At 52.4% G+C, this 25,848-nt stretch overlaps 1 protein-coding gene across 3 annotated transcripts in view; it reads left to right on the plus strand.

Moving 5' to 3' along the window:
- The window catches only part of LOC119097062 (putative polypeptide N-acetylgalactosaminyltransferase 9), a 64,246-nt gene that overhangs the window by 12,884 nt on the left and 25,514 nt on the right, over nt 1–25,848 (plus strand). For all 3 annotated transcript variants that reach the window (XR_005094120.1, XM_037220095.1, XM_037220094.1), the window contains exon 3: nt 17,603–17,769. Coding sequence is in view for 2 of the 3 variants with exons in the window: in XM_037220095.1 (XP_037075990.1) it covers nt 17,603–17,769 (167 nt within the window). In the remaining variant the exon portion in view is untranslated. The remainder of the gene's footprint in view (nt 1–17,602; nt 17,770–25,848) is intronic.

Here is a 25,848-nt window from a genome sequence, read left to right on the forward strand (position 1 = left end):
CGTCGCTGCTCTCCTGCCGTCGCCGCTGTCTGCCGTCGCTGCTCTCCTGCCGTCGCCGCTGTCTGCCGTCGCTGCTCCCCTGCCGTCGCCGCTGTCTGCCGTCGCTGCAGGCTCGATCAGCTCGGCCCGATGAAACATGCTGAAGCCAGGCGCAAGTAACGTTTTCCGCGGATTATCCCTTCTGTGCATTTTTTGGAGATGATTGCGATAACTCGATCGTGTTCCGTGACTGATACCACAGCTCAGCTCGGTAATGGCATGCCACCCGGGTCCTTCCTCCCCCAAGCCAGGTCGCCACCCAGTCTCTCGACAGCGTTTATCGCTGTTTGCGGCGTGGGGCTGGATTTCGGTGCCCTGCAAGCGTCTGCCCACGACCGCGGTGCAGCCTTAATTTGGACACGCCATTTTTGGGCCAGACAGAATTAGCGCGGTTTGGGCAAAACCGCGTAATGACAGTGACACGAGTGATGAGTGCTGGAGTTATTTCTCTATGAACGTGGGTCATCTGAGGACTGCGGCACAGTAGTCATAACACTCAAAGCTACCAAGCACCAGTCATTCCGTACATGCAGACTGGCGAGTAGAAATATAGGAGTTCCAGCGCTTTGGACACCTATACTGTCGTGGATGCGTTCATTGCGTTGCAACCTTGGGCTTGACGCGGCCGCTGGCCGTTGCGGGGCCAGTATACTGACCTCTGGGGCGCGCTGGTAAGCCGGGTTCGGTGCGCCGAGCGCCGGTGACCGCTGCTCAGACGCACAGGGTGGTAGGTTCTCACGAGGTTCTCAGCAGACTGGCAGCTGTGCGGTGACCAGGGCTCAGACGCACAGGGTGGTAGGTTCTCACGAGGTTCTCAGCACACCGGCAGCTGTGCGGGACCAGGGCTCAGGCGCACAGGGCGGAAGGTTCTTCCGAGGTTCTCAGCAGACCGGCAGCTGGGTGGAGACGCCGTGACTGGGCAACCGGGAGAGCCGGTCCGCGGGCAACGGATCACGCATTTCTGAATGCTGAGGCTTCCATCAGAACCACCACGGCCACTTGTTCTGGCGAGACTCTTACTGTCCGCGCCAGCGTCCAAGCGTAGGCTCCGGCGCTCACCACGTCACGCCGTCGTGTCCTGTATAGCCTTGTGATTCAGCTGTGCCGGCGATTCCCATAACGATGACCCGGCGGCTGTCTGTGGACTTTCCCGAGGACCAGCTCACCGGCGAGCGTGCGGATTCACTGATCATCTGAGTCAGACGCATCATTGACTTTGGGACGCGACTAGCCGTCGCGGCATCTGACTATGTCGATTTGCGAAGACTCGGCTGATGTGGACCAAGGTCACTGTAGTTCTAACGGGCTCCCCTGAATCCACTTGAGTTGGAAAATATTATATTTATTCTACTTGTGCGGAGCAGGCTGCTGGTGCACATGCGCACGAAGCGTGAGGGGCCACGCGGAAAGTGCAGAGAACATTCGGATACTGAACGTGCGCGACACAACTGCATCCAGTTTCCACTATGGACTCTTGTCTGCCGACTAGAATCGCCATCAACCGACGATCGCCAGCCAGCGATCGGTTGAGAGCCTGACCAGACAATGCCGTGCGGCGGCGCGGCCAGAACGTTGGGATGATAACATCATCGCTATCCACAGGAGAACTGGTCATGCAGGGCCCCTCTGGCCTCCAGGGGCGACTCTCTTGCCCTTGACCCATTTGGACTTTGCTGCGTTGAATTTTATTCATCGCTGTTGACTCCTATCCTTTGGAGCTTCTTCCCGTGTAGCTTTTGCTGCCTGGGACCCTTCCGTTGTGGTATTGTACGCTATTTATTGTATCCCTGTCGACTGTAGTCCCGCCAACTTGTTAGCTTGTTTACTTGGTGCATTGCTTTATGCTCCTTAGATTTTTAACTCGGGACATTTTCCCTTTATCTCTTTCCATTTGAACAAGGTTCCCGTGACCGCCTCCCTTGACTTTACTCTCTTCAACTTGTTTTCTTTTCCTGTCATTCCCATGCCAACTTTTGTGCGTGTTTATCTGCATCCATGTTAAACAGTAAGACAGCTTGTCCGACTTGGAACGAATGAAATGATAGCACGTAGGAGTTATCATTTATTATCGTGTAAATGATGCTACGTCATAAGACGGGGCCAGACACGGTGGGGGAACCCATGACAGTCGGTGTGATAAATGCGTTGGAAAGTCCACCTCTCATGCGAATTAGCAGGCATAGAGGACAGCGTGTTGTGTCCTGGGCGGGTTTCGGGAAAAGTAACACGCTAGGTGTTACGATACATCAGGTATTATGATACATTAGGGGTTACGATACATCGGTGGTTACGGACATTAGGGATCACGATACGTTAGGCATTATGAACGTTAGGAGTTACAAACTTAAGGTATCATGATACATTAGGGCTTACGATACATTGGAGGCTATGACACATTAGTGGCTGTGATACCTTATGTGTTTCAAACATCAGATGTTGTGATACATTAGTGGTTACGAACATTAGGTGTTGCGTTGATCCCCGTAGTTAGTGACACGAAAATCAAGCACGTATGTTCCTTGCTCGATTTTTAGTACAATGAGACGCATTTTTGTGTGTTGCAAATTGTTGGGATATATGACTCCGTTAATGTAACAATGTCATCCTGCCGCACACGTTTCGCGGCATCGTTTGTTGACGCCCGCCGCCTGCGCCGGCCATGCACCGCCTTACAGTTTTCCTCAAAAATCGCCGCTTCTACGAAAGCAGCAAAGCTATATACACATTTTTGGTACCAAACCCGCGCAATGGATGCCCAATAGGTTACTGGAAATGTGGGCGCGATTGCACGGCGTGCAGGAGAGGTACTCTAAAAAAAAACCTTAGGCGGTCGCATCGACCCCCTCCTATCAGGGCGAGGGTTAAGCTGGTTGAGAGCCAACTGTTGTCCGGTGATGCTATGGATTGAGCTGACGCACTCTAGACACGCGAAATTCAATGGTCATCTTGTTCTTGACCTTGAATACAACATGACTATTAAGGCGGCGGAACTTGTGTGACGTTTCTGTGGCGTCACTCATCTCTGGGTGACTTGAAAAAGGCGGCGCGAAAAAGTCCGCACAAGTTCGCGTGCTCCTACCTCAGAAAAAAGAGGATTTGAAGCATTAAAAAGGACATCATTATGAACTACACGGAGCAATCTTGCAAATGGCTGTCTCAGTCCTGAACCGCACATGAATGTGGTACAGCCCTTTGAAAAGTCGTCTAAAAAACAAATGGGTCCGTGGTTGGCGCCGGAGGGACGTGAACGACCGACTGCACGCATCGATCCACGCTTTTACCTTGACCGAATTTTCGTTCTCTCAGCTGTCAAAGTGTATGAGTCTCGCGACGGCGAGCGAGCGAGCCTTGATGTCCGCGCAGACCCCTGTTGCGTATTTTTTTTTTTTTTAGTCTGGACACGTTACGTGCAGCATGTAGACCTGATAAGCAAGACAATTTTATGTTACAGTTGCAACGTTGCAGAAACTTTAAGCTCGATGGAAGACATCATCTGCAAATGCCTGAAACCTGTCAAGCACAACTGTGTGGATATGTGGTCAGTGGTTACTAGGAGTTCTTTTGGAAAGTGACAGCCGTGCCCGTCAAGTTGAACATTTTCTCATGATTCGTGTAGGACTCCCCTTGCCTGCACACTCACTTGCGACATTATCCACCGGACTTTGTCAGGATACCAAGGCAGGGCAAGCTCTCTCGATTTATACATGCAACGTAAAACAATGCACTCGTGATCCCAAATTGGGGGAGGGGGGGATTAAGCACCGTTTTAACTTGTTTTGTCCACGCGCTGCCTGCTAAGGCTCCTGTCGAAATTGTGTGAAAAATGAGGTCATTGCCTCTTGCGTTAACGCTTCGATACGTTTCTATGTATCTATGTATCTATTGATATATATATATATATATATATATATATATATATATATTATGCAGTAGGCATGCTGGATATTTCTCAGCATTTAGCTGAGGTGTAGCAGCAGCGCACAGATTTCCGGGCTATTTAGTATGCTCACCAACTTTGTTGGTGGTTCCTCGTATCAGCTCTGCTTATATACGCGCTTGTCTCGCTAATGAACAGCTTAATCCCGCTGCGTGGAATACCACATGCCGACGAGTTCTAACACACTATCCTTGGCCTTGAAACTTGCACAAGGCCTCAATTAACCGTTCTTGAATGGTCGCATTCGCCGTGCGCTCTGTCTTCAGACATCCTGATTTTCATCCGGAGATCAAATCCCGCATCCTCTCCCCACGATGCCATTTTTAACGGTGCGTCATTCAGATGAGGCTGGTGTTTTAGTGCACCATACGGATTAGCTCCCTGTGACGATTATGAACTTCCGACTTTATATGTATGGCCAGAAGCGACTCATCCCAGCGAGGGAGGGGAGGAAGGGGAGAGTGGGGACAGATCGTCCCCGTCAATAATGCTTGATATTTAGTATTACAACCTTTTGTGTGCCATTGAAAGAATGCGTATAAAACATCCCCGTCTATCCCCTCCCTCCCCCCCCCCCTCTCCCTCGTTAGTCGGTATAGCCTCCTCTGCATGTAGTCGTCAGCTCGAGCAAGCGTGCACAGGGCCATGCAAACTAACCAAACGAAAGGCAATAATGGACAATGGAATTAGTCAAACGTGCTGTAGACCTGTAGGCTTTCACCTGTAATGTAACGCCCGTCACCACCGTGATAATGGGGCAACGCGCATAATTGGTCAGTGGAATAATTGCGCCCGGGTCGTCAAGAGTTGGCTGGATATGCCCGCTGCGATTTACGCCTTGGATGCTGCTTACGCCTTGTCAGCTTTACACGGACCTGTGGTTGAAAATAGCTACGTGTTCTTTGTCTCTTCCGAAATGCTAGATAAATTAAGTCATACGACGCTGAAAATCGTATTTATTATCAAAGTGGCATACGTCTGGCATTTGTAAAAATCCGCCTTGTCTCAACCTGCTGCGGAATGCGCAGCTGTGCGGTCTTCAACTATAAAAGTCTGCTGATGAGTGCTGCAGGCACAGGTAGCTGCCCGTCACACCTCGAGCAGCAGGCACGTCTGACCTTGACCTGCCCGCGGCGGCTCCGTCGCCTGTTGTCGAACTAGGCGGCTCCCGCCTGCGAGCCGTCGGCCGCCGTGTTTGCTCGCCGAGCGAGTGCGTGCGGCATCAGGCCGGCCAGTCACTGGACCCTCGCAGCTGGTGCCAGATTGGCCGCCGGTGCGGGCAGCAACACCCTGCGGGCCCCAGTCCTGCTGGAGCCAGTCACTGGACCCTCGCAGCTGGTGCCAGATTGGCCGCCGGTGCGGGTAGCAACACCCTGCGGGCCCCAGTCCTGCTGGAGCCAGTCACTGGACCCGCGCAGCTGGTACCAGATTGGCCGCCGGTGCGGGCAGCAACACCCTACGGGCCCCAGCTTTGCTGGAGCCAGTCACTGGACCCTCGCAGCTGGTGCCAGATTGGCCGCCGGCGGGTGCAGCAACGCCCTGCGTGCCTCAGCCCTGCTGAAGTCAGCCACTGGACCCTCGCAGCTGGTGCCAGATTGGCCGCCGGTGGGTGCAGCAGCGCCCTGCGAGCCCCAGCCCTGCTGGTGGCGTCGGAAGCAGCCTTGACCGACCCGCCTCTGGCGCCGCCTTGTGATGGCTGGGCGATGAGATGAGGCCAGTTGATTCTGTTCGATGGGGGTTGGGTGCACTCGGCCGCCTTCGCACCGCGTGCTTATTTCGCTCTCTACGAGCCTGTTAACATTATCGGTACTAGCGTATTCTGGTAACACCGGGAAACAAGGTATAGATGCTTTTCAATTTGGACATCGTGCGATGCCCATGATGCCACAGTCAGGACATGGTCAGTGGATCGAGGTAATGTCCCGCTGACGGTGGGATACATGCTTGAGCTAAATGCCCCATGTTTCCTGGCTCTCGATATCTGTATCAAAGAGAGTGCACCAAACACGAGCGCACGAATGTACCCCTTAAGAGCAACTGCAACATTTGCCATGACATTTACATGCGCATGACTAATGGTCTGTGTGCTGATGAAAGCACCTCTACGGTAGTAAGGCAAACTATTCCTTTGTTTTGCCCCGACCCTCTCCCCTTGTTCCATTACGCTTAGCAGATACTGGAGAATAGAGCAGATTGGAGCTGATATGTTGGGCTTTCAACCTTCACTTCAGTGTCGGCAAGGCCAGATTTCAGTGATTTCGCAGGGACGAGAAATGGCTCGAGCCGCTTGCCACCACCGATTTATTAACGTCACGGTGAGGTACCTTGGGGGTAATTCGTCACGATGCCATGTTTGCCTCAATCGTAACTCGTGAAAGGCCAGGAGTGGAATAGTCGTGGTTCAGCACTTCAGTCAAGCTTGGGAGAGAGAGCAAGAGATAGAACGAGACTTTAGCAGATATCTTTCCCGTACTCCCCACTGATAAAAATCCGCATTAACTGCTCTAGAGTAAGCGTAATGGTGTTATTTGAGAAAACGTCTCTGGTTTCTTATCGCAGCCTTTTATGCGGCCCATTGATACTGGTCTTCCATCACTGTGTCTGCGCTCTTGAGCTTGTGCTACTGGGCCTGCACATTGTGGCGAACTGGAAGTTGTTGGCTTACGTTTTCGCAATTCTTTGGTCCTAATTAAACATGTGCTAAGAGTTAAGATGCTTAACGCGTACAGCCCTTGCTTACGCGGTTATTTGATAGCGAGTTAGCGGCCAGGAAGGAAGTACAAACAACGGGCGCAGCATTTTCCAAAATGTCAGCCGGTATCCCAGCCCAACTCAGCCAGCTAGGATTCAGCCCGCAAAAGCGTGCTCAACTTCAATGATAAACCGACACCGACTCGCAGGTATTTAGTTCAATGCAATTTGCATTCCACCATTTTTCTTAATTTTGGACTCATAACAGAAAATTAGCATGTAATATCTTGTCAGTGTCATCTAATGAACATTCTTGTTTAATGTGGTTTATGTTGCTTAGACGGCAGTGAACAAAGCACCGGAACTTTTGAATTTCTATAGTACCAAAGGTTATCTTTTAAACATTGTGGTGCCAGTTTCCGGCTAGAAATGAAAAGATGATTGCATTAAACACAGCCCATCACCAAAATGTACCAGATATTTCACCCTTCACCTCATCTCAGTACAACACAGGCTGTATTTTCGAAAATTGCCCGCATCAACTTTGCACTGACAGAGTTAAGAAATACTGGATATTCTGAGTAGTGTCAGTTCAACTCATTACACAGTACAGATGCAAAAATGGGACACATTTGTCTAGGAAAGTGGAATATTTGTCATGCAACCCTGCCAATATAATTTGGCATGTTCACTGTCTACTTCGCACCATTCGACCGTGTCAAAATAGCTGCAGTATCATAATTCGTATTCAAGAACCGAACTGAAGCTCTCACATCGTGTTTGCTGTCTTAAAGTGGATATATCATGCAACAGAACAGGATATATACCGCTTGATATCTTTGAATTTATGCGTCTTTCCCCTTTATCACTCTCCATGTTTCACTGCACAACCATCACGGCGCTGCTTGTAATGCTGTGTAGAAGCAAGGAGAGCAATGAGACTTTGTCCAGTAATCTGTGTCACTCTAGTGACGTCGCCCCCCCCCCCCCCCTTTAGCGTTGCCACAAACATCCGTCGCATATTGTGAAATGCTGAACAAAATGTATACGGAAAAAAAGATTTAACAAATTATGTCTGGGACCTTTGTTTACATTTCACATAGCCTTCGAACTGCAACATTCAGCGAGAGAGAGATCGATAGAGAGATGAGAGGAGAGAGAGAGAGAGGAGAGAGTAGAGGAGAGAGACTGGAGATGGAGAGAGAGAGAGGAGAGAGAGAGAGAGAATGGAGACGATGAGACGCAGAGGAGAGAGAGAAGTGAGACGAGAGAGAGAGAGATGAGAGGAGAGATAGGAGAGAGACGCGCGGAGAGAGAGAGAGAGGGGGAGGGGGAGGGGGAGGGGGAGGGGAGGGGGATGGGAGGTGGAGGGGAGGGGAGGGGGAGGGGGAGAGAGGAGGGAGAGGGAGAGGGAGAGGGAGAGGCGAGAGGGAGAGGGAGAGGGAGAGGGAGAGAGAGGTGTCAAATGTTTTATTAAAGTCATACGTTGATATGGGACCTTTGACAAAGGACTGTGTGCATGTGCACATATTGGAAAAGATAGCAAAAGCAAACAGTACACATGTTTCAAGGAGACATACTGAAAACAAATGGCCATTGCAATAAAAGTGAAATATACCGTATTTACTGACCCCTATGTTCGTGGTCGCATAGTGGATGTCTTTCAGGCATAAAAAGACAACTTTAAGTTGCTTCGTTTTCAAGTTTGACAACTGTTGCCCATGTCGTACATCAGAAGCTGCGGGCTGAGTTGACAAGTGAGCGAGGCTAGAACAACGCAAGGCACAGTTTTTCGCTCATTTCATTAATCACTAATGTTGATTACAAGACATGGTTTTTGTATGAAACAATGCACTTTTTTAGTGCACGTCACCCTTGCTGAAGGAGTCAAGCGCAGCTGGCAGCTGCACTTCTATTAAGAACCCACCTAACTTCTGCTGAATAAAATCAGCCCAAACTTTGAAAGGCGACGCCACTGTCCTTGAGCTTTTTTGGTGAGTTGTTTGCTTACAGCCCTTCAGTTGAGGCGCGCTTGTTTACTGGTGTGTCATTTCTACCATGGGGTTTCTGTCTCTGAAACTCTTGTTATCAACGTCACATATCATTGTTTGTTTTCATGGTTGTTTATTGTTTGACAGCACACCGATTTTTGAAAGATTTTAGATCAGTTGTCTTGTTAATTTTTTGCTTCGCAAAAGTCCGGCAACGCTGGCTCACAATGCGGCCAAAAGTCTGCGGATTCTTGCAGGTCAGACATGGCGGGTCGGCAGGTTGAAAAGCTGCCTCTCCAGTTCAAACGTAAAATGCTGAACCGTTTATTGTCATGCACCCAGGACAGGAAAGACAACACCCAAGTAAATTAGTTACATGGGTCGGAAGCGTAAGGAACATGATTCCAGCACATGAACGGAGGCGTAATCTACATCACCTCTCGAAGTCCCCTCCTCCTTGTCAGCCTGGCCGGTGGGGCGTGCGCCTCACTTCACCTTGAGCCTGCAGGCAGGCATAGTTATTCACACCGCGCGCCGTCCCATCAGCCAGGTGCATCGGCAACCCGATGTGATGGCGTCGGCTGAGTAATAGCTCGTTCCATGTCCTCGACGCGAGCATGGTCTAGCAGCCAGCAGACGGCATCACCAGATGGCTGATCGAAGCAGTCAGAGGGCTACAGGCTCGTAATCAGCGCAGTGGCTAACCCCTCTTGGTATGGGGTCACTTATGTTAGTCTGCATACTTACCTTACGGGAATATTTTGTCCATAGATGCAATGATACTGCTAGTGCTGTCCTTATCTGGTCCGGAGGTATATCTAATACGCTCGCTCAAGTATGCAACGCCGCGAAGATCCCGCCCTCCCCCCTTGGCCCTGGCCCCGCCCCTCCCCCCCCCCGCCGTCGGGTTCAGCGGGTCCGTCCGATGGTCGCCGTCTCGTGGGTCACGGGGTCGCGAGGTCACGAGTCGCGGCCCACTCGGGTCATGCCCTCGGCAATCGGCCGTGGTGCGGGGCTCGAAAGTTTCCCGGGCGTGGGCGGCGCGCCGGCGCCTTGGACTGACCCCTACACGTCATCTGTGCGGTCGGGTCGGATGGTGAGAGCATGCTAGCTGAGGCCGGCTCTGCGTTCAGACGTCGACGCGGCTGCAGCGGGCCGGTCTAGCCGAACCCACTCGCCATTACCCTGCACCTCGCCGTTTGCAAAATTGGCTGCCACAGTGCATGTTATTTTATGAAGCTACAAAGTGATCGAGCGCGATGTTGTCTGCCGGTACGCAGTCCACCCACCCAGTTGGTAGCGTTATCAGGTGGCCATGATCGATGATCCGTCACGGACTCTTAAAAAGTTACTCGATCCACCATCCCATCTGTCATAACACGGTATTTAGACGCTGGACTTTTAGATACTGGACCATTGATGCGTATCGTCGTTCGGGAAGGCCAGACATGCCTAGCGATGCGGATTGAGAGGATCTGTTTACAGAGCTAAGGCGCCTTGTCTCAGCCCATTGAACGCCGCTGTCATATCAGCTTTGTTCAGACGGTGCAGGCTTGACGTGCCCTTGACTCTGTCATTAGATCGAGGAAACCCTTGCGTAGAGCCTAAAGCACAATAGCGGCCCGAGCATTTCGCATGGCGACTATGATGCCATGTTTGCTATTAGCATAATTCTGGCAGCAGGCGTGCAGAGGAACGTCTCAAAAGCAGGAGACCAAACCCCTTCATTAAGTCGCTTTTGTTCCATGCATCACCACAGGATGAATGATAACCTCCAAGTGAGGTGCAGACATACCCCTCCTCCCTCTCCCTCTCCCCCCGCTAAGTTTCTATATCTGCGACGCGTACGGCATTCTGCTTCGGCTTTTAAGGTATCCGAAAGAACGGATTCATCTAAGGTGGATGAGTGGCCTTGTGTAAATCATCGAGGTAAGCCAGCCCCACTGACATGTGGTTAAGCGGTGAGCCGGACTAGAACATGCAACACAGATATTACCTCCATAATCATGTCCCGAAATTGGTTTGAACCTGCCTGTCTGGCTGAGTATCTTGGGCCACCTTATTGAACAAACATGATCTAGCTGGTTCAGTTACCGATTCTTAGACCACTGTTAGGTTAGGAATAGACCATGCATAGCTTCCCGTGACTGCATCCGTGGGATCCATTCCAATGGAAGCTGCCAGATCAGTTGATGACGCCAGCGTCCTGTTATGTAACCCTCCACCCAGTTTTTTATAGAATTTTGAAGCATAATTTGTTCTAAAAGGCATTTGAGGCTATTCTCATTGACACCAGTCCATATGGTCACAACATGTGCGCCTGCGAGTCTGTGACCCGTCCCAATCCACTCGGTCCCGGTAATCCGTAAGTCCGATCCGGACGCGGAGGTAAGACAATTCTGATCCGCTTTTGGGATGATTTTCGATGGAGCCCAGACCACTCCACGGCTTAGCTATAACCCGTAACCCGTGACTAGACCAAATCTACGAAGAGGACGAGGAGCAGACACGAATCTGTCTTGCTCTGAGTTGGGTAAAACGCTGTGCGGTCTGTTCCACAGGGGCAGTGGATGCTGGTATGCTATCTAAACGTAACGTCCGCCTTGCTTTGGCCGATGTGATGCTTCATCAGACTCGTGTTGTTCAACCGTGCCGGTTAAAAACAAGGCCGCGTGTGGGGCACCGCTGAAAAAAACCACTAGGCCTTAACAAACGCGTGACACTGTCGCCATTCACTAGACTTGCGGAATGCATCCCCGTAATCGTGGCATTGTGGCAGCAGAAAATCTCGCCTGGACAATATTCAGTAATCCGGTTGGTTACGTAAGCATCGCTTTAGAACATAAACGCTCCTATGCGTTGTGAAGCGCAGTCAGTAATTTATTGCATATTATCAGCTGCAGCGAATGTGTAATGGAGTAAGGCCTTACCAATACCATATATATATATATATATATATATATATATATATATATATATATATATATATGTATTTATCAACCGTTAGCTTCGGTGTTTATTTTAATTGTCTGTTGCTTAATCGTTTGCCATTTCACGGTACTTTGCGTACATAAGCCACGTTTGAACATTCGAAGCCATGACAAGTCCTCAAGCCGATTTGGGCAGGCTGGGCCTTAAATGGTAGAAATGCCTTCACCGCAAGCTCTATCCCCACCTAATCCTACTGAAATACGGTCTTCTGTCGTTCATCGCTGTCGAGTAATCATACAGGAGCATGTTGTTGATTAGTTTGTGGGCGTTACGAGCCATGCACACGACTCAGCCAAGAATGTCCGGCATGGACTCAAATCTGTCGGCCCCGCCGCTCTCGCCCGCTCCGTTGCCGATATCTGCGGCCTCCACGTAGCACGAGCCTAGCTCCCGGGCGGGGTACCTGCCACTGTGCCAGGCGACGCGGCACGGGCGCCACGACCGGCCGGCCGATCCGACCCCGGCGCGGTTGCCGCCGGCACCGACAGCCGATCCGACCCCGGCGCGGTCGCCGCCGGCACCGACAGCCGATCCGACCCCGGCGCGGTTGCCGCCGGCACCGACAGCCGATCCGACCCCGGCGCGGTCACCGCCGCGACCGACAGCCGATCCGACCCCGGCGCGGTCGCCGCCGGCACCGACAGCCGATCCGACCCCGGCGCGGTCACCGCCGCGACCGACAGCCGATCCGACCCCGGCGCGGCCGCCGCCGCGACCGACAGCCGATCCGACCCCGGCGCGGCCGCCGCCGCGACCGGCCGGCCAATCAGACCCCGGCGCGGTCGCCGCCGGCACCGACGGCCGATCCGACCCCAGCGCGGTCGCCGCCAGCACCGGCCGGCCGATCAGACCCCGGCGCGGTCGCCGCCGGCACCAACAGCCAATCAGACCCCGGCGCGGTCGCCGCCAGCACCGACCGGCCGATCAGACCCCGGCGCGGTCGCCGCCGGCACCAACAGCCAATCAGACCCCGGCGCGGTCGCCGCCGCCACCGACAGCCGATCCGACCCCGGCGCGGTCGCCGCCGGCACCGAGAGCCGATCTGACACCGCGCAGTCGCCGCCGGCACCGACAGCCGATCCAACACCTCGCAGTCGCCGCTGGCACCGACAGCTGATCCGACCCCGGCGCGGTCGCCGCCGGCACCGGCCGGTTTCCCGCCGCGCCCGGCGGCGGTACGGGCCGCGCCCGCGCCTTCTTGGCGTGGGAGTGGCTGCCGGCTGCGGCGGCGGCGGGCGGTCTGCAGACGATCTGGTGCAACGTCGCGGTCGGCTCGCATGAGGTCAGCAGCACTGCGAACCAACGGGCCCGTGGAGGGAAATGGAATGACGCGGCGGTTATCGGCACGTCACGAATGCGGTGGTGCAGTCAGCGGGGAGATCATGCGTCCGTCACTTTTCGGACAGTATCGCTCGCCGGGACTCGTTAGGCATGGCAGGGTTGTCAGAACATCAGGCCCCCAGACATCCCCGCTCCATGTCGTTCTTTAGTATTTTCGTTGAGCGAAAGCTGCGAGCCAGCTGGGTCGTCAACGGCTGGACAGATTTACAGCAGTTCTTTTCGCCAATTAGCATTCCCCATTCTCGTCACATACTACATGTAACTGGGGTCGAGTTTTAGTGTGATCTTTTTACGGAGAAACCCAGTTCCCGTTAGGTACGCCCCACTGGAATTTCGACGATTAAAACGTCGTGTGGTATGAGGAAGCTCATCGTTGCTTCATACGATTTCTGGACTCAATCCCGAACAATTCATTCTCACATCACTGAAATGTAGTCGAAGCCAGGTAAAATCCTCCTTGGTGCTGCTTGTTTTTATATCTTCTGGCTGTTGTAGCCTGGTCTGATTTCGCCCATGAGAGGCGTCAAATTTTCTTTAAAATTGTCCTTTCTCCTACTCTGAGCAAACGATTTTGAATTATAAAGCAGTTTTCCACCGTGACAATCACCAACACTGAACACTGCTTTTGCGGTTTGTCTTTCCATTGTATCCCCATGGCTGATACTTAATCATATATCAAGTACTTACTACCCGTAGCTCTCATCTTAAGGCCAGAACTTTGCATAGTTATCAAAGCATACATACTAAATATTTTTGTTGTTGAAATTTCTGACTGATTTAATTTAGGAGGATATGCCGAAGCCTTCGACGTATTGAACCAAAGTGATATTTCAGACGGCTCGATGCATGGAAGTGTGTAACGGACCATTCCTTATTCATGCATGGAATCCTGCCATTTTGTCAGTTATATTTGGTACCGGGTCATGTCAGACCACCACAATATTGTGCTGGCTCTGATGTTCTGAACAGAAACTTTGACGCCAGACGTGAGTTTTATCGTCACTTTCTTTTAGAAAAGTGCAGGGATGTGAAATCGGCGTAGAAAAACGCTCGCAGATCAAACAGATCAGTTTTGATAGTGTAGTAGTCTTCAAAGTTTAATCAGAGGCATACAATCTGGTCAATATTCATATAAAAACCGAGATCCTTAGATCTGATCCCGGCCGTTGCGTTACACTGAATCTGTTTCATACCCCGTTTTGTGCCCGTTTTTTTCAAAACTGGTATGCTTGCTCCATCAGATCGCCATTTTTTCCTCGTCGAACATCGATTTGAGGTCTCTCGCGTAACTGCTAATGGAACGGTACACATCCGCAGCAGTCGCTCAGAGGCGATCAAATGTGCTGTACCTGTTCGAGCAGTACCTATGTAAATGGAACACATTCTTATCACACTGAGATCGGTGGGAACTGACAGGATGGCGCGTGCAAACAAGTGCGGAAGGTCCTGTCGCGAATCGGCAGTAACCACAGCCATTCAGGCATTACTGTGATAGCTGGGTTAGTTTCTGCTTTCAGCGATACCTGGTTACGCCCTTAATATGACCACGATAATTCAACCTCGATGTATTTGCAGACGTACGCCCGCGTTTGTACTTAGCGATAATCCATGACGATGCTGCGGCAGCGATCATATGAAGCTGTCGGACACTGTGGGCGCAAGAGCCAGTCGACGACTGGAAGACGCTCGGACGCGTAATGCAATACAACACAAACACCTCAAAATGTAGCGAAACCACATCTTTGCGTGATCGATCCTGTTGTTTGTATTACCTGGTGATTCGTGCTGTATTGCTAAGTCCGTGATCTGCCGAACAAGACTGCCAAACTCAAGGTGCATCATAATTTTAGGTAACCTCAGGTCTCATGCACTCATGAGATCAAAAGTTTTTGGATTGGAAGGCATCGGGCGCTTCCAATGCGTATGCCTTACATACGTAGGCGGAGAACACGCCTGCATGCACACGAATTAGGTACCTTTAGCATGTTGGCATGCACGTGGAATTATCAAAAACAATTTTGTGGAGAAAAACTGTGTTTTGACACTGGGTATGGCACCATGCACTTGAAATCTGGGATGGTTCCGACACGCTTTTACAGATATCGCTCTGCATTGCCATTATGATCCTCTCGCCGTCAAGTTGTGGACGTATGATGGTGGGTGCACAGTGCACAAGAAAAACGCTTCTAGTGGCACTAAAGTTCAATGCATGTCACCACACCTTCGTCAAATGGGTCGCATACCTTCTCTTCGCCTGGAACGCGAAAACAGCTGTGTTCTTGCGTTAAGTGATATTTTGTGTGTTCTTTTCTTTGCGCCTTCAAACAACGGGCAAGTAACAGCAAGCAAAGGAACTTTAAGCAACGTGTTGGTGAACATATTTATTTTCAAAATTTTGTGTTTTTTAGACACCTTATGTCACATACCATGAGTAAATGATTAATCCATGAATACCATGAATCTGTACATGATTGAGCTTGTGCTGAAATGATCTGATAACTTGTCATAGTCCATTGTGGGGTGAAAGTGATCTGACTTGACAATCAGCCGTGAAAAAGAGAACTGCGTTGAATGCATTCGAGCTGCTCCAAGTATCGTGTGGCTGTTCCCGCCCATATGGTACATACGCCCTCACTTATCCATGCATGTCCTTACAATCCGCACATTATCACCCTCACGCCACTGCTGATCTAACGTGAGCGTCGCAGGCGTATGCCGTGGATTTGTAGTTCATGCCATCGTTACTATGAGCTCTGCACAGGTGCATGTTTCTAATAAGCAGACCTAACGTGCGGTTAGTAAAGAAGTAAGCTGATGAGGAATGGCAGCTGGGTCGCGTGTCTGTGTGCACCGTTCGAAGTCGGAGTCCGCAATTGTGTATGCAACCAGGAGTAATATTTGCACGGCGAATGCGATGAAGGTGCATTTCTTGTGATTCAGTTTTAGGTGCTAAATGCACCACCAGGTGTCAAGAAAACCCAGGTAAGCCTGAAAGACGAAGATGTCAGCGGTAGTTTTTTTCGGTGCTGGGGTTTAAGGTCGGCGGCGTTCATGATGCAGTTGGTTTGACTAAATGAAGTTGTTAGATTGCCAGGGAAGGGAACGAGTACGATTCTCACCAGCGAAGGCTGTTGAATAACTTCTGTTTTTGTGCGCCCTTGGATCAAGTCCCAGCCGTGCTAAAAGAAGAGATTGGATAAGTGGGATCGATCAAGAAGGGAGCATATCTGAATGTCAATGTGGAAGGAGAGGCTGACTGTGTGCGAGGAAGTCATCAAAATGTATTTTTCCGCAAAATGTGAATTCAACGGCAGCAGCGAAATGCCTATGTGCTTGTCTATTTTCTCTCCTCATTGAAAGGAGCGGAATTACATTGGCCTCCTGCCAGACTCGTGGAAAAATAATTTACGACAAGTAGAACTGAAGGGTGAAGCGCTTGTTTGTGTGCACATGTCACATAAACACAGTCAGGACATGCGCAGGACAGATCAGGATCATCCTCGTGACCAAGATCATGTACGCAGGTAATGTAGGCAGATCATGGCTTTGTCATGCTCTACATGGGCGTCGCGAACTAACAGTGGAATTCAAATGAAATACGGGCGTTGGGACTGCCTTGACGACATGTCTTATTTGATGTGCCGGACACGTTGGCGCATGCGTTAATGTCAGTGTAACGGAGACCTTCACCTACCAGCCTAGTAGAACTTGGCCGCGAATATTTTTGGGAATTGAAAAACGACCAGCAACGTTTAGGATTGTCACGAAAGTCCTGGACAAGACTTACCAGATAGCCACGGCATTTAGTACTGAGGACGATTTTCAAGCGAGATCCACCGTATGTGAGAGCAGCAAGATTTGTCGCGCAAGTCACAACATATCTGAGACCTGTGCGGCGTCTTTTTGCGTAAGGGTATTTCTAACGTCTGCGTCAGACGTTGCGATTTAGTAGCGGCGGATAGCTATCGGTACATGATCAGCGATGCCGGCGTTGATTAGATCACAAAACATGTCCACAGCAAAGCAGATCGAAATCGGACAACACGCTCCACGGCTAACACCTCACGCCCCCTCCCACACCCCTCTCCCCGTGGGCGGACCAGTCCCGCCGACACCAAGTGCAGTTGCCAAGATCGGAATGAAGTTCTGGGTCCACCACGTCAGACGTCGATCACGACTCGTTCAGCGAGTTGACGTCATTCCGACTCTGGTCGTGGGCCGTGTGTACATCGTCCCATGCGACCACCCGTTCCCCATGTCCAGATGCCGGGAGACCCACCAAACAGGCGTCTGTGACACCGTCTGTGCTATTTCTCCAGGTGCTGAGAGACCGACCAGTTTGTAACACCGTTTGTACTGCTTCTCCAGGGGCTGGGAGACCCACCAGTCTATAACACCGTCTGTACTGCTTTTATAGGTGTTGTGAGACCTACCAGTCTGTAACACCGTCTGTACTGCGTCTTCAGGTGCCAGAGGCACAGCAGTCTGTAACACCGTCTGTACTGCTTCTCCACGTGCTGGGAGACCCACCAGTCTGTAACACCGTCTGTACTGCTTCTCCAGGTGTTGTGAGACACAGCAGTCTGTAACACCATCTGCACTGCTTCTCCAGGTGCCGGGAGACACAGCAGTGGGGCCGACTGCCCAACACGGCCGTCATAGTATGCTTCCACAACGAGGCGTGGTCGGTGCTCATACGAACCGTCCACTCGATCCTGGACCGGTCGCCAGTCGAGCTGCTCAAGGAGGTTATCCTGGTAGACGACTTCTCCGACATGGGTGAGTGGCTCGGACCTCCGCGCAGGACAGGCGGGAGGCGGGGTGGTGAAGTTGCATATGGACGAGCGGGCCGCCTCGCGCGCCCGCACTTGGTCAGAGCTCTGCCACAGGCTGCGTGTGAGAGCCGAAGGTTTCGATCACGGCCTGTTTGGTGCGTTCGCGCAATGTTACAGTTTGGTGGTGTTGTTTTGGAGCGGCATGAGTGTGCGGCCACAGCCATCCGCCGCGACATCGAACCTGCGCACCTGCGGCGTGTTTTTGAGACTATGCACAGATCATGATGTGAATGGCGGGAACTTACAACATTCAGCGCGTTTCAATCACTTTGAAATGGGGCGGAGTGGACCGAGAGATTTACTGGCGCCATACGTTTGGCTGGGCACTCCGTGCGGCCCGTCTACCGGGCATGCTTCACGCCTGGCCGCGGCTGGAGGTACACGGCACGTCTGTCAGGTCTGTCGGGTCTACGCGGCTGTTCGCTCTTAGACGACCGGGATGCTTTTGGGATTTCATTTTCATGGTTGGTCGGAATATGGACAACATTTGCCGTTTATTTCATGTTCGTAATGGCAGAAGTGCTAGCCCATGCAGCGCCATCAGCCGAAGTAGAGCCGTCTCCAGGTGGTGCCGTGCTGGGGGAATAGTTGGAGGCCCATTGAAGGGTCTGACGGTTTCGTTTTACATGGCTCTGTAAGAACGACGATAACGCTGCCGCCACGTCTGTCTCGTACCAGTCTTAGCCGCGGAAGTGGCTGGGTGTCGCTGCCACCATCGCGTGACACCTGCGCCCGCCACTTCCCTTTCCGCCAATACGCGCTTAGATGTTTCATGTGCCCTGTATCTTTTGACACATTGTGCCGTCCTGGAAGTGAAAGTGGACACATTTATGATTGCAATTTCCATCCTGAAATGATGTGTTGTAATGCAACTTTATGATGGACATTAGGTGGTGCATGCTTTCCAAGATCACTGGAAGGCTTTTTGTTGTAACTTGGTGGACGGCTACTGCAGAGCCAGTACGCTCACTGGGCCTCACACCAGCATCACCGAATACACGCATGGATGCAAGAAAATGTAGCTGCTACGGGTCAGAGCCGTGAACGCTTATTGCTTCCAAAGGCTTTGCCCCCTGGCCATGTTCATGCCGTCAAAACGGATGCCTGTGAATGCGACGACTAACATATGAGCTTGCTATTCTGGTGCGAGTCACACCCTGAACACATCGGCTTGACCTGCATAGATCACGCCTTGTGGAAGCACATCAGCAAACGCCTAAAACCTTTTAACAGATTGGGTTTCTGGGATCAGAGCCCACGCTGCAACAAGCAGCGCTTGTTGCGTGAGCTCTGACCCTGCGCCGTCCGATCGTGCGATTCCAGGTCGACGGCAGAATTTTGTGGAGGGTGCTTAACATGCCGCATGGGCAGACGCCGACTGGCATACCCTTTGACGGCATCTGACCTTCTCGTGGCCGCAGCTCCCAGATGCAGGTCGTCGCGGTCAGCGGCAAGCTCGGTGTAGATTTCGGTGTGCGCACGACTTTCCGGAAGGACAGAGGGCGCCTTCGGGCCGCTTGGCACCCGCGGATGAGACGGTTTCAGGTAGCGTGCTGTCTGGTAATCGCCTCCACCTACGTACCCTGTGCGGGTGGAAACGTTGGGTGTATCGTGATTGTTGTAAGAGGTGTCAGCATTCCCTCCCTCTGGGCGCGCGCTCAAAGACCGCAGGGTTTTACCGGAATTGCCGCCGTGGCGTCGGAAAGTTGCTGGTTTCCAGGTCTCTGAACACACCGAATGATTAACCTGAAGAGACTGCCACTATCTACTGCTCTGAGAAAGCTCTACAAAACAACGCTGATAGCGATGCATGATAACGTATTGTTGGTAAGTCCAAGCAAGGAAGTCTTTACATTTCCCAACTTTGTTTTGCGCTGAGTGTGAAAGCTATGCACGGCAGAGCAGTCAAAACTGCACCAAGTGATAACGGATATGTGTGTTCGTAATGGTGTTGTAAACCGCTGTTCCGCTGAAATGTACAGTTGTACAGCTATACGCGGGGACTTATATATATATATATATATATATATATATATATATATATATATATATACGTAGATTTTTTACCTATATACATGGATAAATGTATACACAGAAGCGGTCACGCTAACACAAGTGAGTCGTTCATTGAACCATGCAGTAACTTTTGCTGTGTGTGTTCTTAATCAGGAATCATATGCTTGATTTTGCGTGTAGAAATAATGCAGTTACGTTAAAAATGTATCCGTTAATCTACCTTTGAGCCGGATTTTTCGGGAGTTTCCACCGAGCACGCAAGGCAAGGGCTCGCCTGACCTGCGTGCTGGTGCGTTTGGCCGGCGAACTCTTCGCATGGCTGAAGGGAAATGCCGTGACCTGACAAAACCTTCGTTCGGAACGAACCTCTGCGGTCTGAACCACGGCGCGATCGCCGTGCAGTGAGGCATGATTCCGAATGGCGTGAGCCGAGCATGGACCGGCGTTGGACGGGATTTGGTTTGATTCGCTGAACGCACCCACGTGACCGTCGCGTGTGAAACATCGACCATCCGATCCAGCCTTTCCACTGACGGGATAAAGATGTCCATACTTGTAGTCGCAGTTTGAAGCATGATGTCATCGCCGCAAAGGTGCTCAGGTGCTCTTGGTGTCGCCGCGTTCGTGGCCTGCGTTTGGCTTCTTGTACCGCGCCCGTAGGCCGGTCGACACTGGCAGACGTCCCGCCCCGTCCTTCCGCTCTCCTCCCCTCCCCTCCCCTCTCCCGGTACTGGATCGGCTGAGGCCCGGGCCGGGTCGTTCCCAGGAGCCGTCGGACCCGCGTACCCCTGCATCCGGCCGCCGGAAGCTTGCCGCTCTCTGGTTGACGGAGCTCCTGACGACGACGGGGAGGGCATGACGTGGGCGCGGCTCACCCGCAGTGTGTGGTGGTCTCCTGGACGGGTGCTGTCGGTAACGGGACGGGCCGGCGATGACTGCGTCCGTGTGCGTGGCCTACCACAGGGCGTTCTGAACGTTTTATGTCGATTTCCCCATGAAGACGGATCGAACTATGATTATTTCTTGAATCAAACAACAAAACGTTACTAGCAAGAGCCGTGCCTATAATTACCTCTTGTCATGAGCAGGTTATACAAGCGGATGAGACAATGAAAGAAGTTTACACCGCAACTGTATTCAGGCAACACAAATAAATTAGCATAAGTGAGCTCTCACCGTCGCGCTCATACCTGGACACTCCATATCAATGAAATCGCTGTCCTTATTTTTGCTACCGCGGCAGATATCTTTGGCGGAAGCGTACATGATTCAGCATGTTGCAATATCACCTACCAGCCTGCAATACCTGCCTGCCTGCTGCCTGGACGGCGTCATTCTTGATCCAGATGCGATCTAGCTACATTGCAATCGCTACGATGCCCCTCCCCCCCCCCCCCCCCGAGATCTCAATAGCAGGACAAACGTATGCGAGACAAATCTGCGTATCGCAAACATGCGCACGCAAATGTTCGCACTCGCAAATGTTCATGAACAAATGCTCGTTCTTGCAAATGTTCATGAGCAAATATTGGCAATCGCAAATGTGCGTATGTGCGTAAGGCGGGTGTTCATAAACGCACAAGTATCTACGCATGCGCAAATGTTTGCATCGCAAACGTACGTAAACGTTGATGCCCGCAATTGCAAATGCTCGTAGCGCAGATGTACGTAAACGCTAGTACACGTGTGCGTATATGCTCGCATTGCAGATGATCGCGCCGCAAAAGTTTGTTATCACAGAACGTTCGTATTCACCGATATCCGGCAATGCGAATTATCATATCGCCCATGTTCCTGCATGAAAACATGCATGTGAAAAATACTCGAAACGCAAGCTCCCAAGAGTGGGTGGATATGAAGCAATACAAATATCGGGTGAGATCTTGTCGTGCGGACAGTGCACGCCTGACATGCTGCATGCATCACGATACAACAGTTACAGGCTATACACAGAGTTACGTAGGGTCATTTGACTTGCGAGGACGGACAGGTTGGCTCGGCCTGGTAACGCTTCGGTAACGGCAAAATCTAAACAACCAAATAAAAAACATGCCTCTGTCTGTCTGTCTTTTCACGCACGTTGCATTATTAATTGACGTCCTCTGACACTACACACATATGTGTGGCCATTGCGTGTCATTAGCCTGCGAGATAAAACAACATGTCAAAAACAACGGAAAGTGATAAGGGATAAAAAACATATGAACGCATACACGTATTATCAGTGTAAGGCAACCCTATCGCTCCAAAAACGACTTGGCAGCATGCCTAAAACTTGTTGGATCGGGTCGTTTCACATCCACAGGCAACTCATACATGAGAGACGCCGCTTTGCATGCAAAGGCGCGGTGTTCCGCCATGCGTACCGCCGGGAGGCGCAGATTACGGGGGGGGGGGGGGGGGGGGGGCGTTTTGCGTTTACGAACATTAACGTTTACGACCATTTGCGGTCCGGTTGACCACGATACCATTGGCGTCGACGAGCGATAGCGGCACGAAATTGTTTGCACTTAACAGGACATATGCACTTACGAACGCTCGCGACACGAATAATTGCTGGACGTACATTAGCGGGTGTACACAACTCAATAAGCTTTTAATTAGCTTATGAATAACTGCGATGCGAATAACTGCGGTGCACTCATTAGCGATTACGAACATTTGCGTTGACGAACATCTGCGTGCGTCCATTTGTCAAAGAACATTTGACTTGCGTGCATATGCCGTACGTACATTTGTCCGTTTACCTGAGGCCCTTGCATGTTTGCCTTCGTGGTAATTCTTCCGCCTCCTCCCCCTCCCCCCCCCCCCCATTTGGTCGTGCAAGGTTTGCCAGATGCGCAAGTACCTGGTCTCCCCAGCGATTTACTGGCTCAGATGGCCGCGGCGCTATAGAATGAGGAAAACCGCGTCTGACGAGCACTTCACTGAATCCTGGCGGGGTCGGCTCATTGGCTCACGCGGAAGCCACCTCATTGGCAGACCCCTCAGCAGTGCATCAAGCATTCCCGACTGATCCATGAGTTTGGCCGCGCCCCCGCCGCCGCACGCCACCACAACACCACGAACACGGCGGCCGACCCCACCCGTCACGTGATGTGCCGCCTTGATGCCGAGATGCCGCCGGATACGCGCGCCGCGGCGCGTCCGCCCGCACCCCGGCGCCGCCACGCTGCCGTGTGACGCTAGCCCGTCGGTCGCGCTGGTCGCCGAGAGCGCGCGGCGAACGGTCGAGGCTCCGGAGGTGGCACAGCTCACCGCGGCCCGTCGCCGCAGGTGTGGACGCGAGCCATGTGAGAGGGGCCGTCGCAGCTGGCGTCGTAAAGAGAGCGAGAGAACCGTCTCAAGGCCGCGCTTGCGGCCCCCGCCTGGTGGATGCCACTCGTGACTCGTCCGGTCTTGGCACGCTGGAGCTGGCGATCTGCACGAGATCGGGCCGCCGCCTCCCGGCAGAGGTGTATGTGGTGTACCGATCTGAAACGGGGTATGTTGTAACACCGCTTCAGGCTGAAGTGACACAAAAGTGGGCGCGATTGCCGCTGCTTAATAACGGGTCAGGTGGCGCAGTCAGCACGGCAATATCGAGCTTATTGAGAATGACCGGCTTTCATAAAGTTCGCAGACGCTCATTGCGACATTAATTATTACACGTCGCTGTGCCTGAGATGCTACTTTGTGACAAATGTGGGACACCTCGACGGCGTCATTTCGCCACCGAGTCCACAAATTACGACCAAGTCGTCCGCTGTTTGGTCGGTAACCACCCGCTACAGCAGCGCGCCCGATCGTTTGCCTACAACGCCGCCCAACTTGGGCCGAGTGCGCCGCCGCCGCTGGGAAGCCGGCGGTGTTGCGTGCCGATCCGGACGGAGCCGGCGGGCCGAGCGGCGATGCCGCCGGCGGTGTGCACGCCCCTCTCCCGGGCGCCTCGGCAGCGGCCCGAAGCCCACCGCGCGAGCGCCGGCCGGGCCGCCGCCGCCAGCCGCCAGCTGACCGGCTCCGCTGACGACAGCGCGGGGCCTCGACCGTGGGGATGCAGAGACTGGAGTCGGTGATCGAGCCAAGGCGGGGTCTCGTTTGGAGGAGGGTGTAGTAATTACGGGAGCTGGGCGACGTCAGGCGTGCTCCGGCCCGCCCCGCACCCTGCCGGGCACCAGATCGACGTGAGACTCTCGTTAGTCAGGGGCGCGGGGCGGACTGGGGTGCATGGCGCTATGGGGGTGCTGAATGGTGAGGTGATCACCTGTGAGGGCTCAAGGGCACACACTTCATGAGACCGCGTCGCGGAAAAGATCATTCGTTCAAAGCCCTGCGATTGCGGCTCCCTTTCCTCTTCAATGCGGGTTGAGTGAAAAGACATTGCCGGCTTTGGACTACGCTAAACCAATACTTATTTGGCACCCATCGCCTGCCTCTTCAAATCCCAAAGCTAACAACGGCCGGGAGGGTAGAGGGAGGCCGCCACCACTGCTGTCAGCTGTTGCCAAGGATTCATCCAAGAACGCGAGTCGAATAAGGACGTGTTTTGATGATGCCCAAACGAATGCTGCCAATTTGCTGACTTCCCCTAGCCATCGAAAAACGCTCGGAGGCATCCGTTCTGATAACCATTTTGACCAGCGTCGCTGGTAGACATTTCAGCTGCTGCTTTGTGGTGTGGGACAACGTCATGACACTCATCGCAGGACCGTCAGAGATCCGTGCTGGTTTTACCAAATGGGAGCGGGAGCTATGTATCACACCATGCCGTTCCCAGCAGCGCTAACTGCTGAGCCGCTCCGCGATGTGACCACCTTGCTACAGAGCTGTGGCACTAGTATCAGCACTAGCACCAGAGCGATCCACCAGCACGAGCACCAGAGTGATCCACCAGCTGTGGTGGATCGCTCTGGCCTCCGTTCGCCCGGAGGTTAATCACGGCGCCCTGTTCCTGGCGTGGCCTCCTCGTGGGCCCCGCTCACGTACTTAGCCAAGCCCCACGCTGTACCGGTCCCCCCACCGCTGGCTCATAAGTATTGTCGTGTGTCACCTGGTGGTTGTGGCGTTCAGGGGTGGTAGGAGTGCACTTTTTGTCGCCGACCAAATAACTGGAGGCAAAATTGTCGCCAGCAGCGTAATGCGTTATCATGTGTCAAAATGGTAATAAAGTCCGTGCCCAGTAGCGTCATCACGAATCGAGCCTTTCACCGAAAGTCTCTTACATACCTGCAATTTTTAATATCATGTACACAGCCAAAACGCTCAATTATATAATGCCCTTCAACTAATGTCAGGATATCTGCTGCTGCTAAGAAATCAGGCGCACCTGCCCTAGACTATGGGATAGCCAAATTACAGCGGGAGTTTTCTTATGCCTTCGGGACTTGCCGGGGCCTCACGTTCAAACTCGATCTACGGCTGGATTTGTTTTCCTCAACCGCAAAAAGAGCAACGAAGGACCTCGATAGCCAGGGCAGCAGAATGCATGTCAGACTTCGAACCAGAGGCAAGCAGCACGGGGGATGATCATGATGGTATGCGGGCCTCCTCGAGGCCATACCCCATTGTGAAAATCACGTGTGCGCTTCGAGCCCCATCTCAACCATCATCAAACTATCCACCACCCCTTAGGCATGCTCCAAGCCTAGCGCGACGTGCTTTGCCTGATGAGCACACTTCGCCGTGCCCCAATAAATCAATTTTGTCGAAGTTTATCAAAAAGTCCACATCAGGCGGCCTAGCCCTTTCTTAACAAGTCACTCGCCCTGACAGGAGGGGGGGGGGGGGGGAGGGGGCGATGCTATACTACCCCTTATGGTTTTCTGAAGGTACCAATGCGGCATATTGTGCAATCTCGCTCGAATCTTTGGTAGCCTCAGAGGCATTCATTGCACGCGTGTTGACGACAGGAAAGTGTCCTTAGCAATTCTGGTTTCAAAGTAGCGATGCTTTTTACGAGCATCGCAAGACGATCCAAGGCGGGCGGGTGCGGCAGGCGGCAAGCGACGATTCTGCGAACCGCGCGCGG

This window comes from Pollicipes pollicipes, unplaced genomic scaffold (genome assembly GCF_011947565.3).
Source record: "Pollicipes pollicipes isolate AB1234 unplaced genomic scaffold, Ppol_2.1 Scaffold_4295;HRSCAF=5057_pilon_pilon_pilon, whole genome shotgun sequence".
Classification (NCBI taxonomy): Eukaryota; Metazoa; Arthropoda; class Thecostraca; order Pollicipedomorpha; family Pollicipedidae; genus Pollicipes; species Pollicipes pollicipes.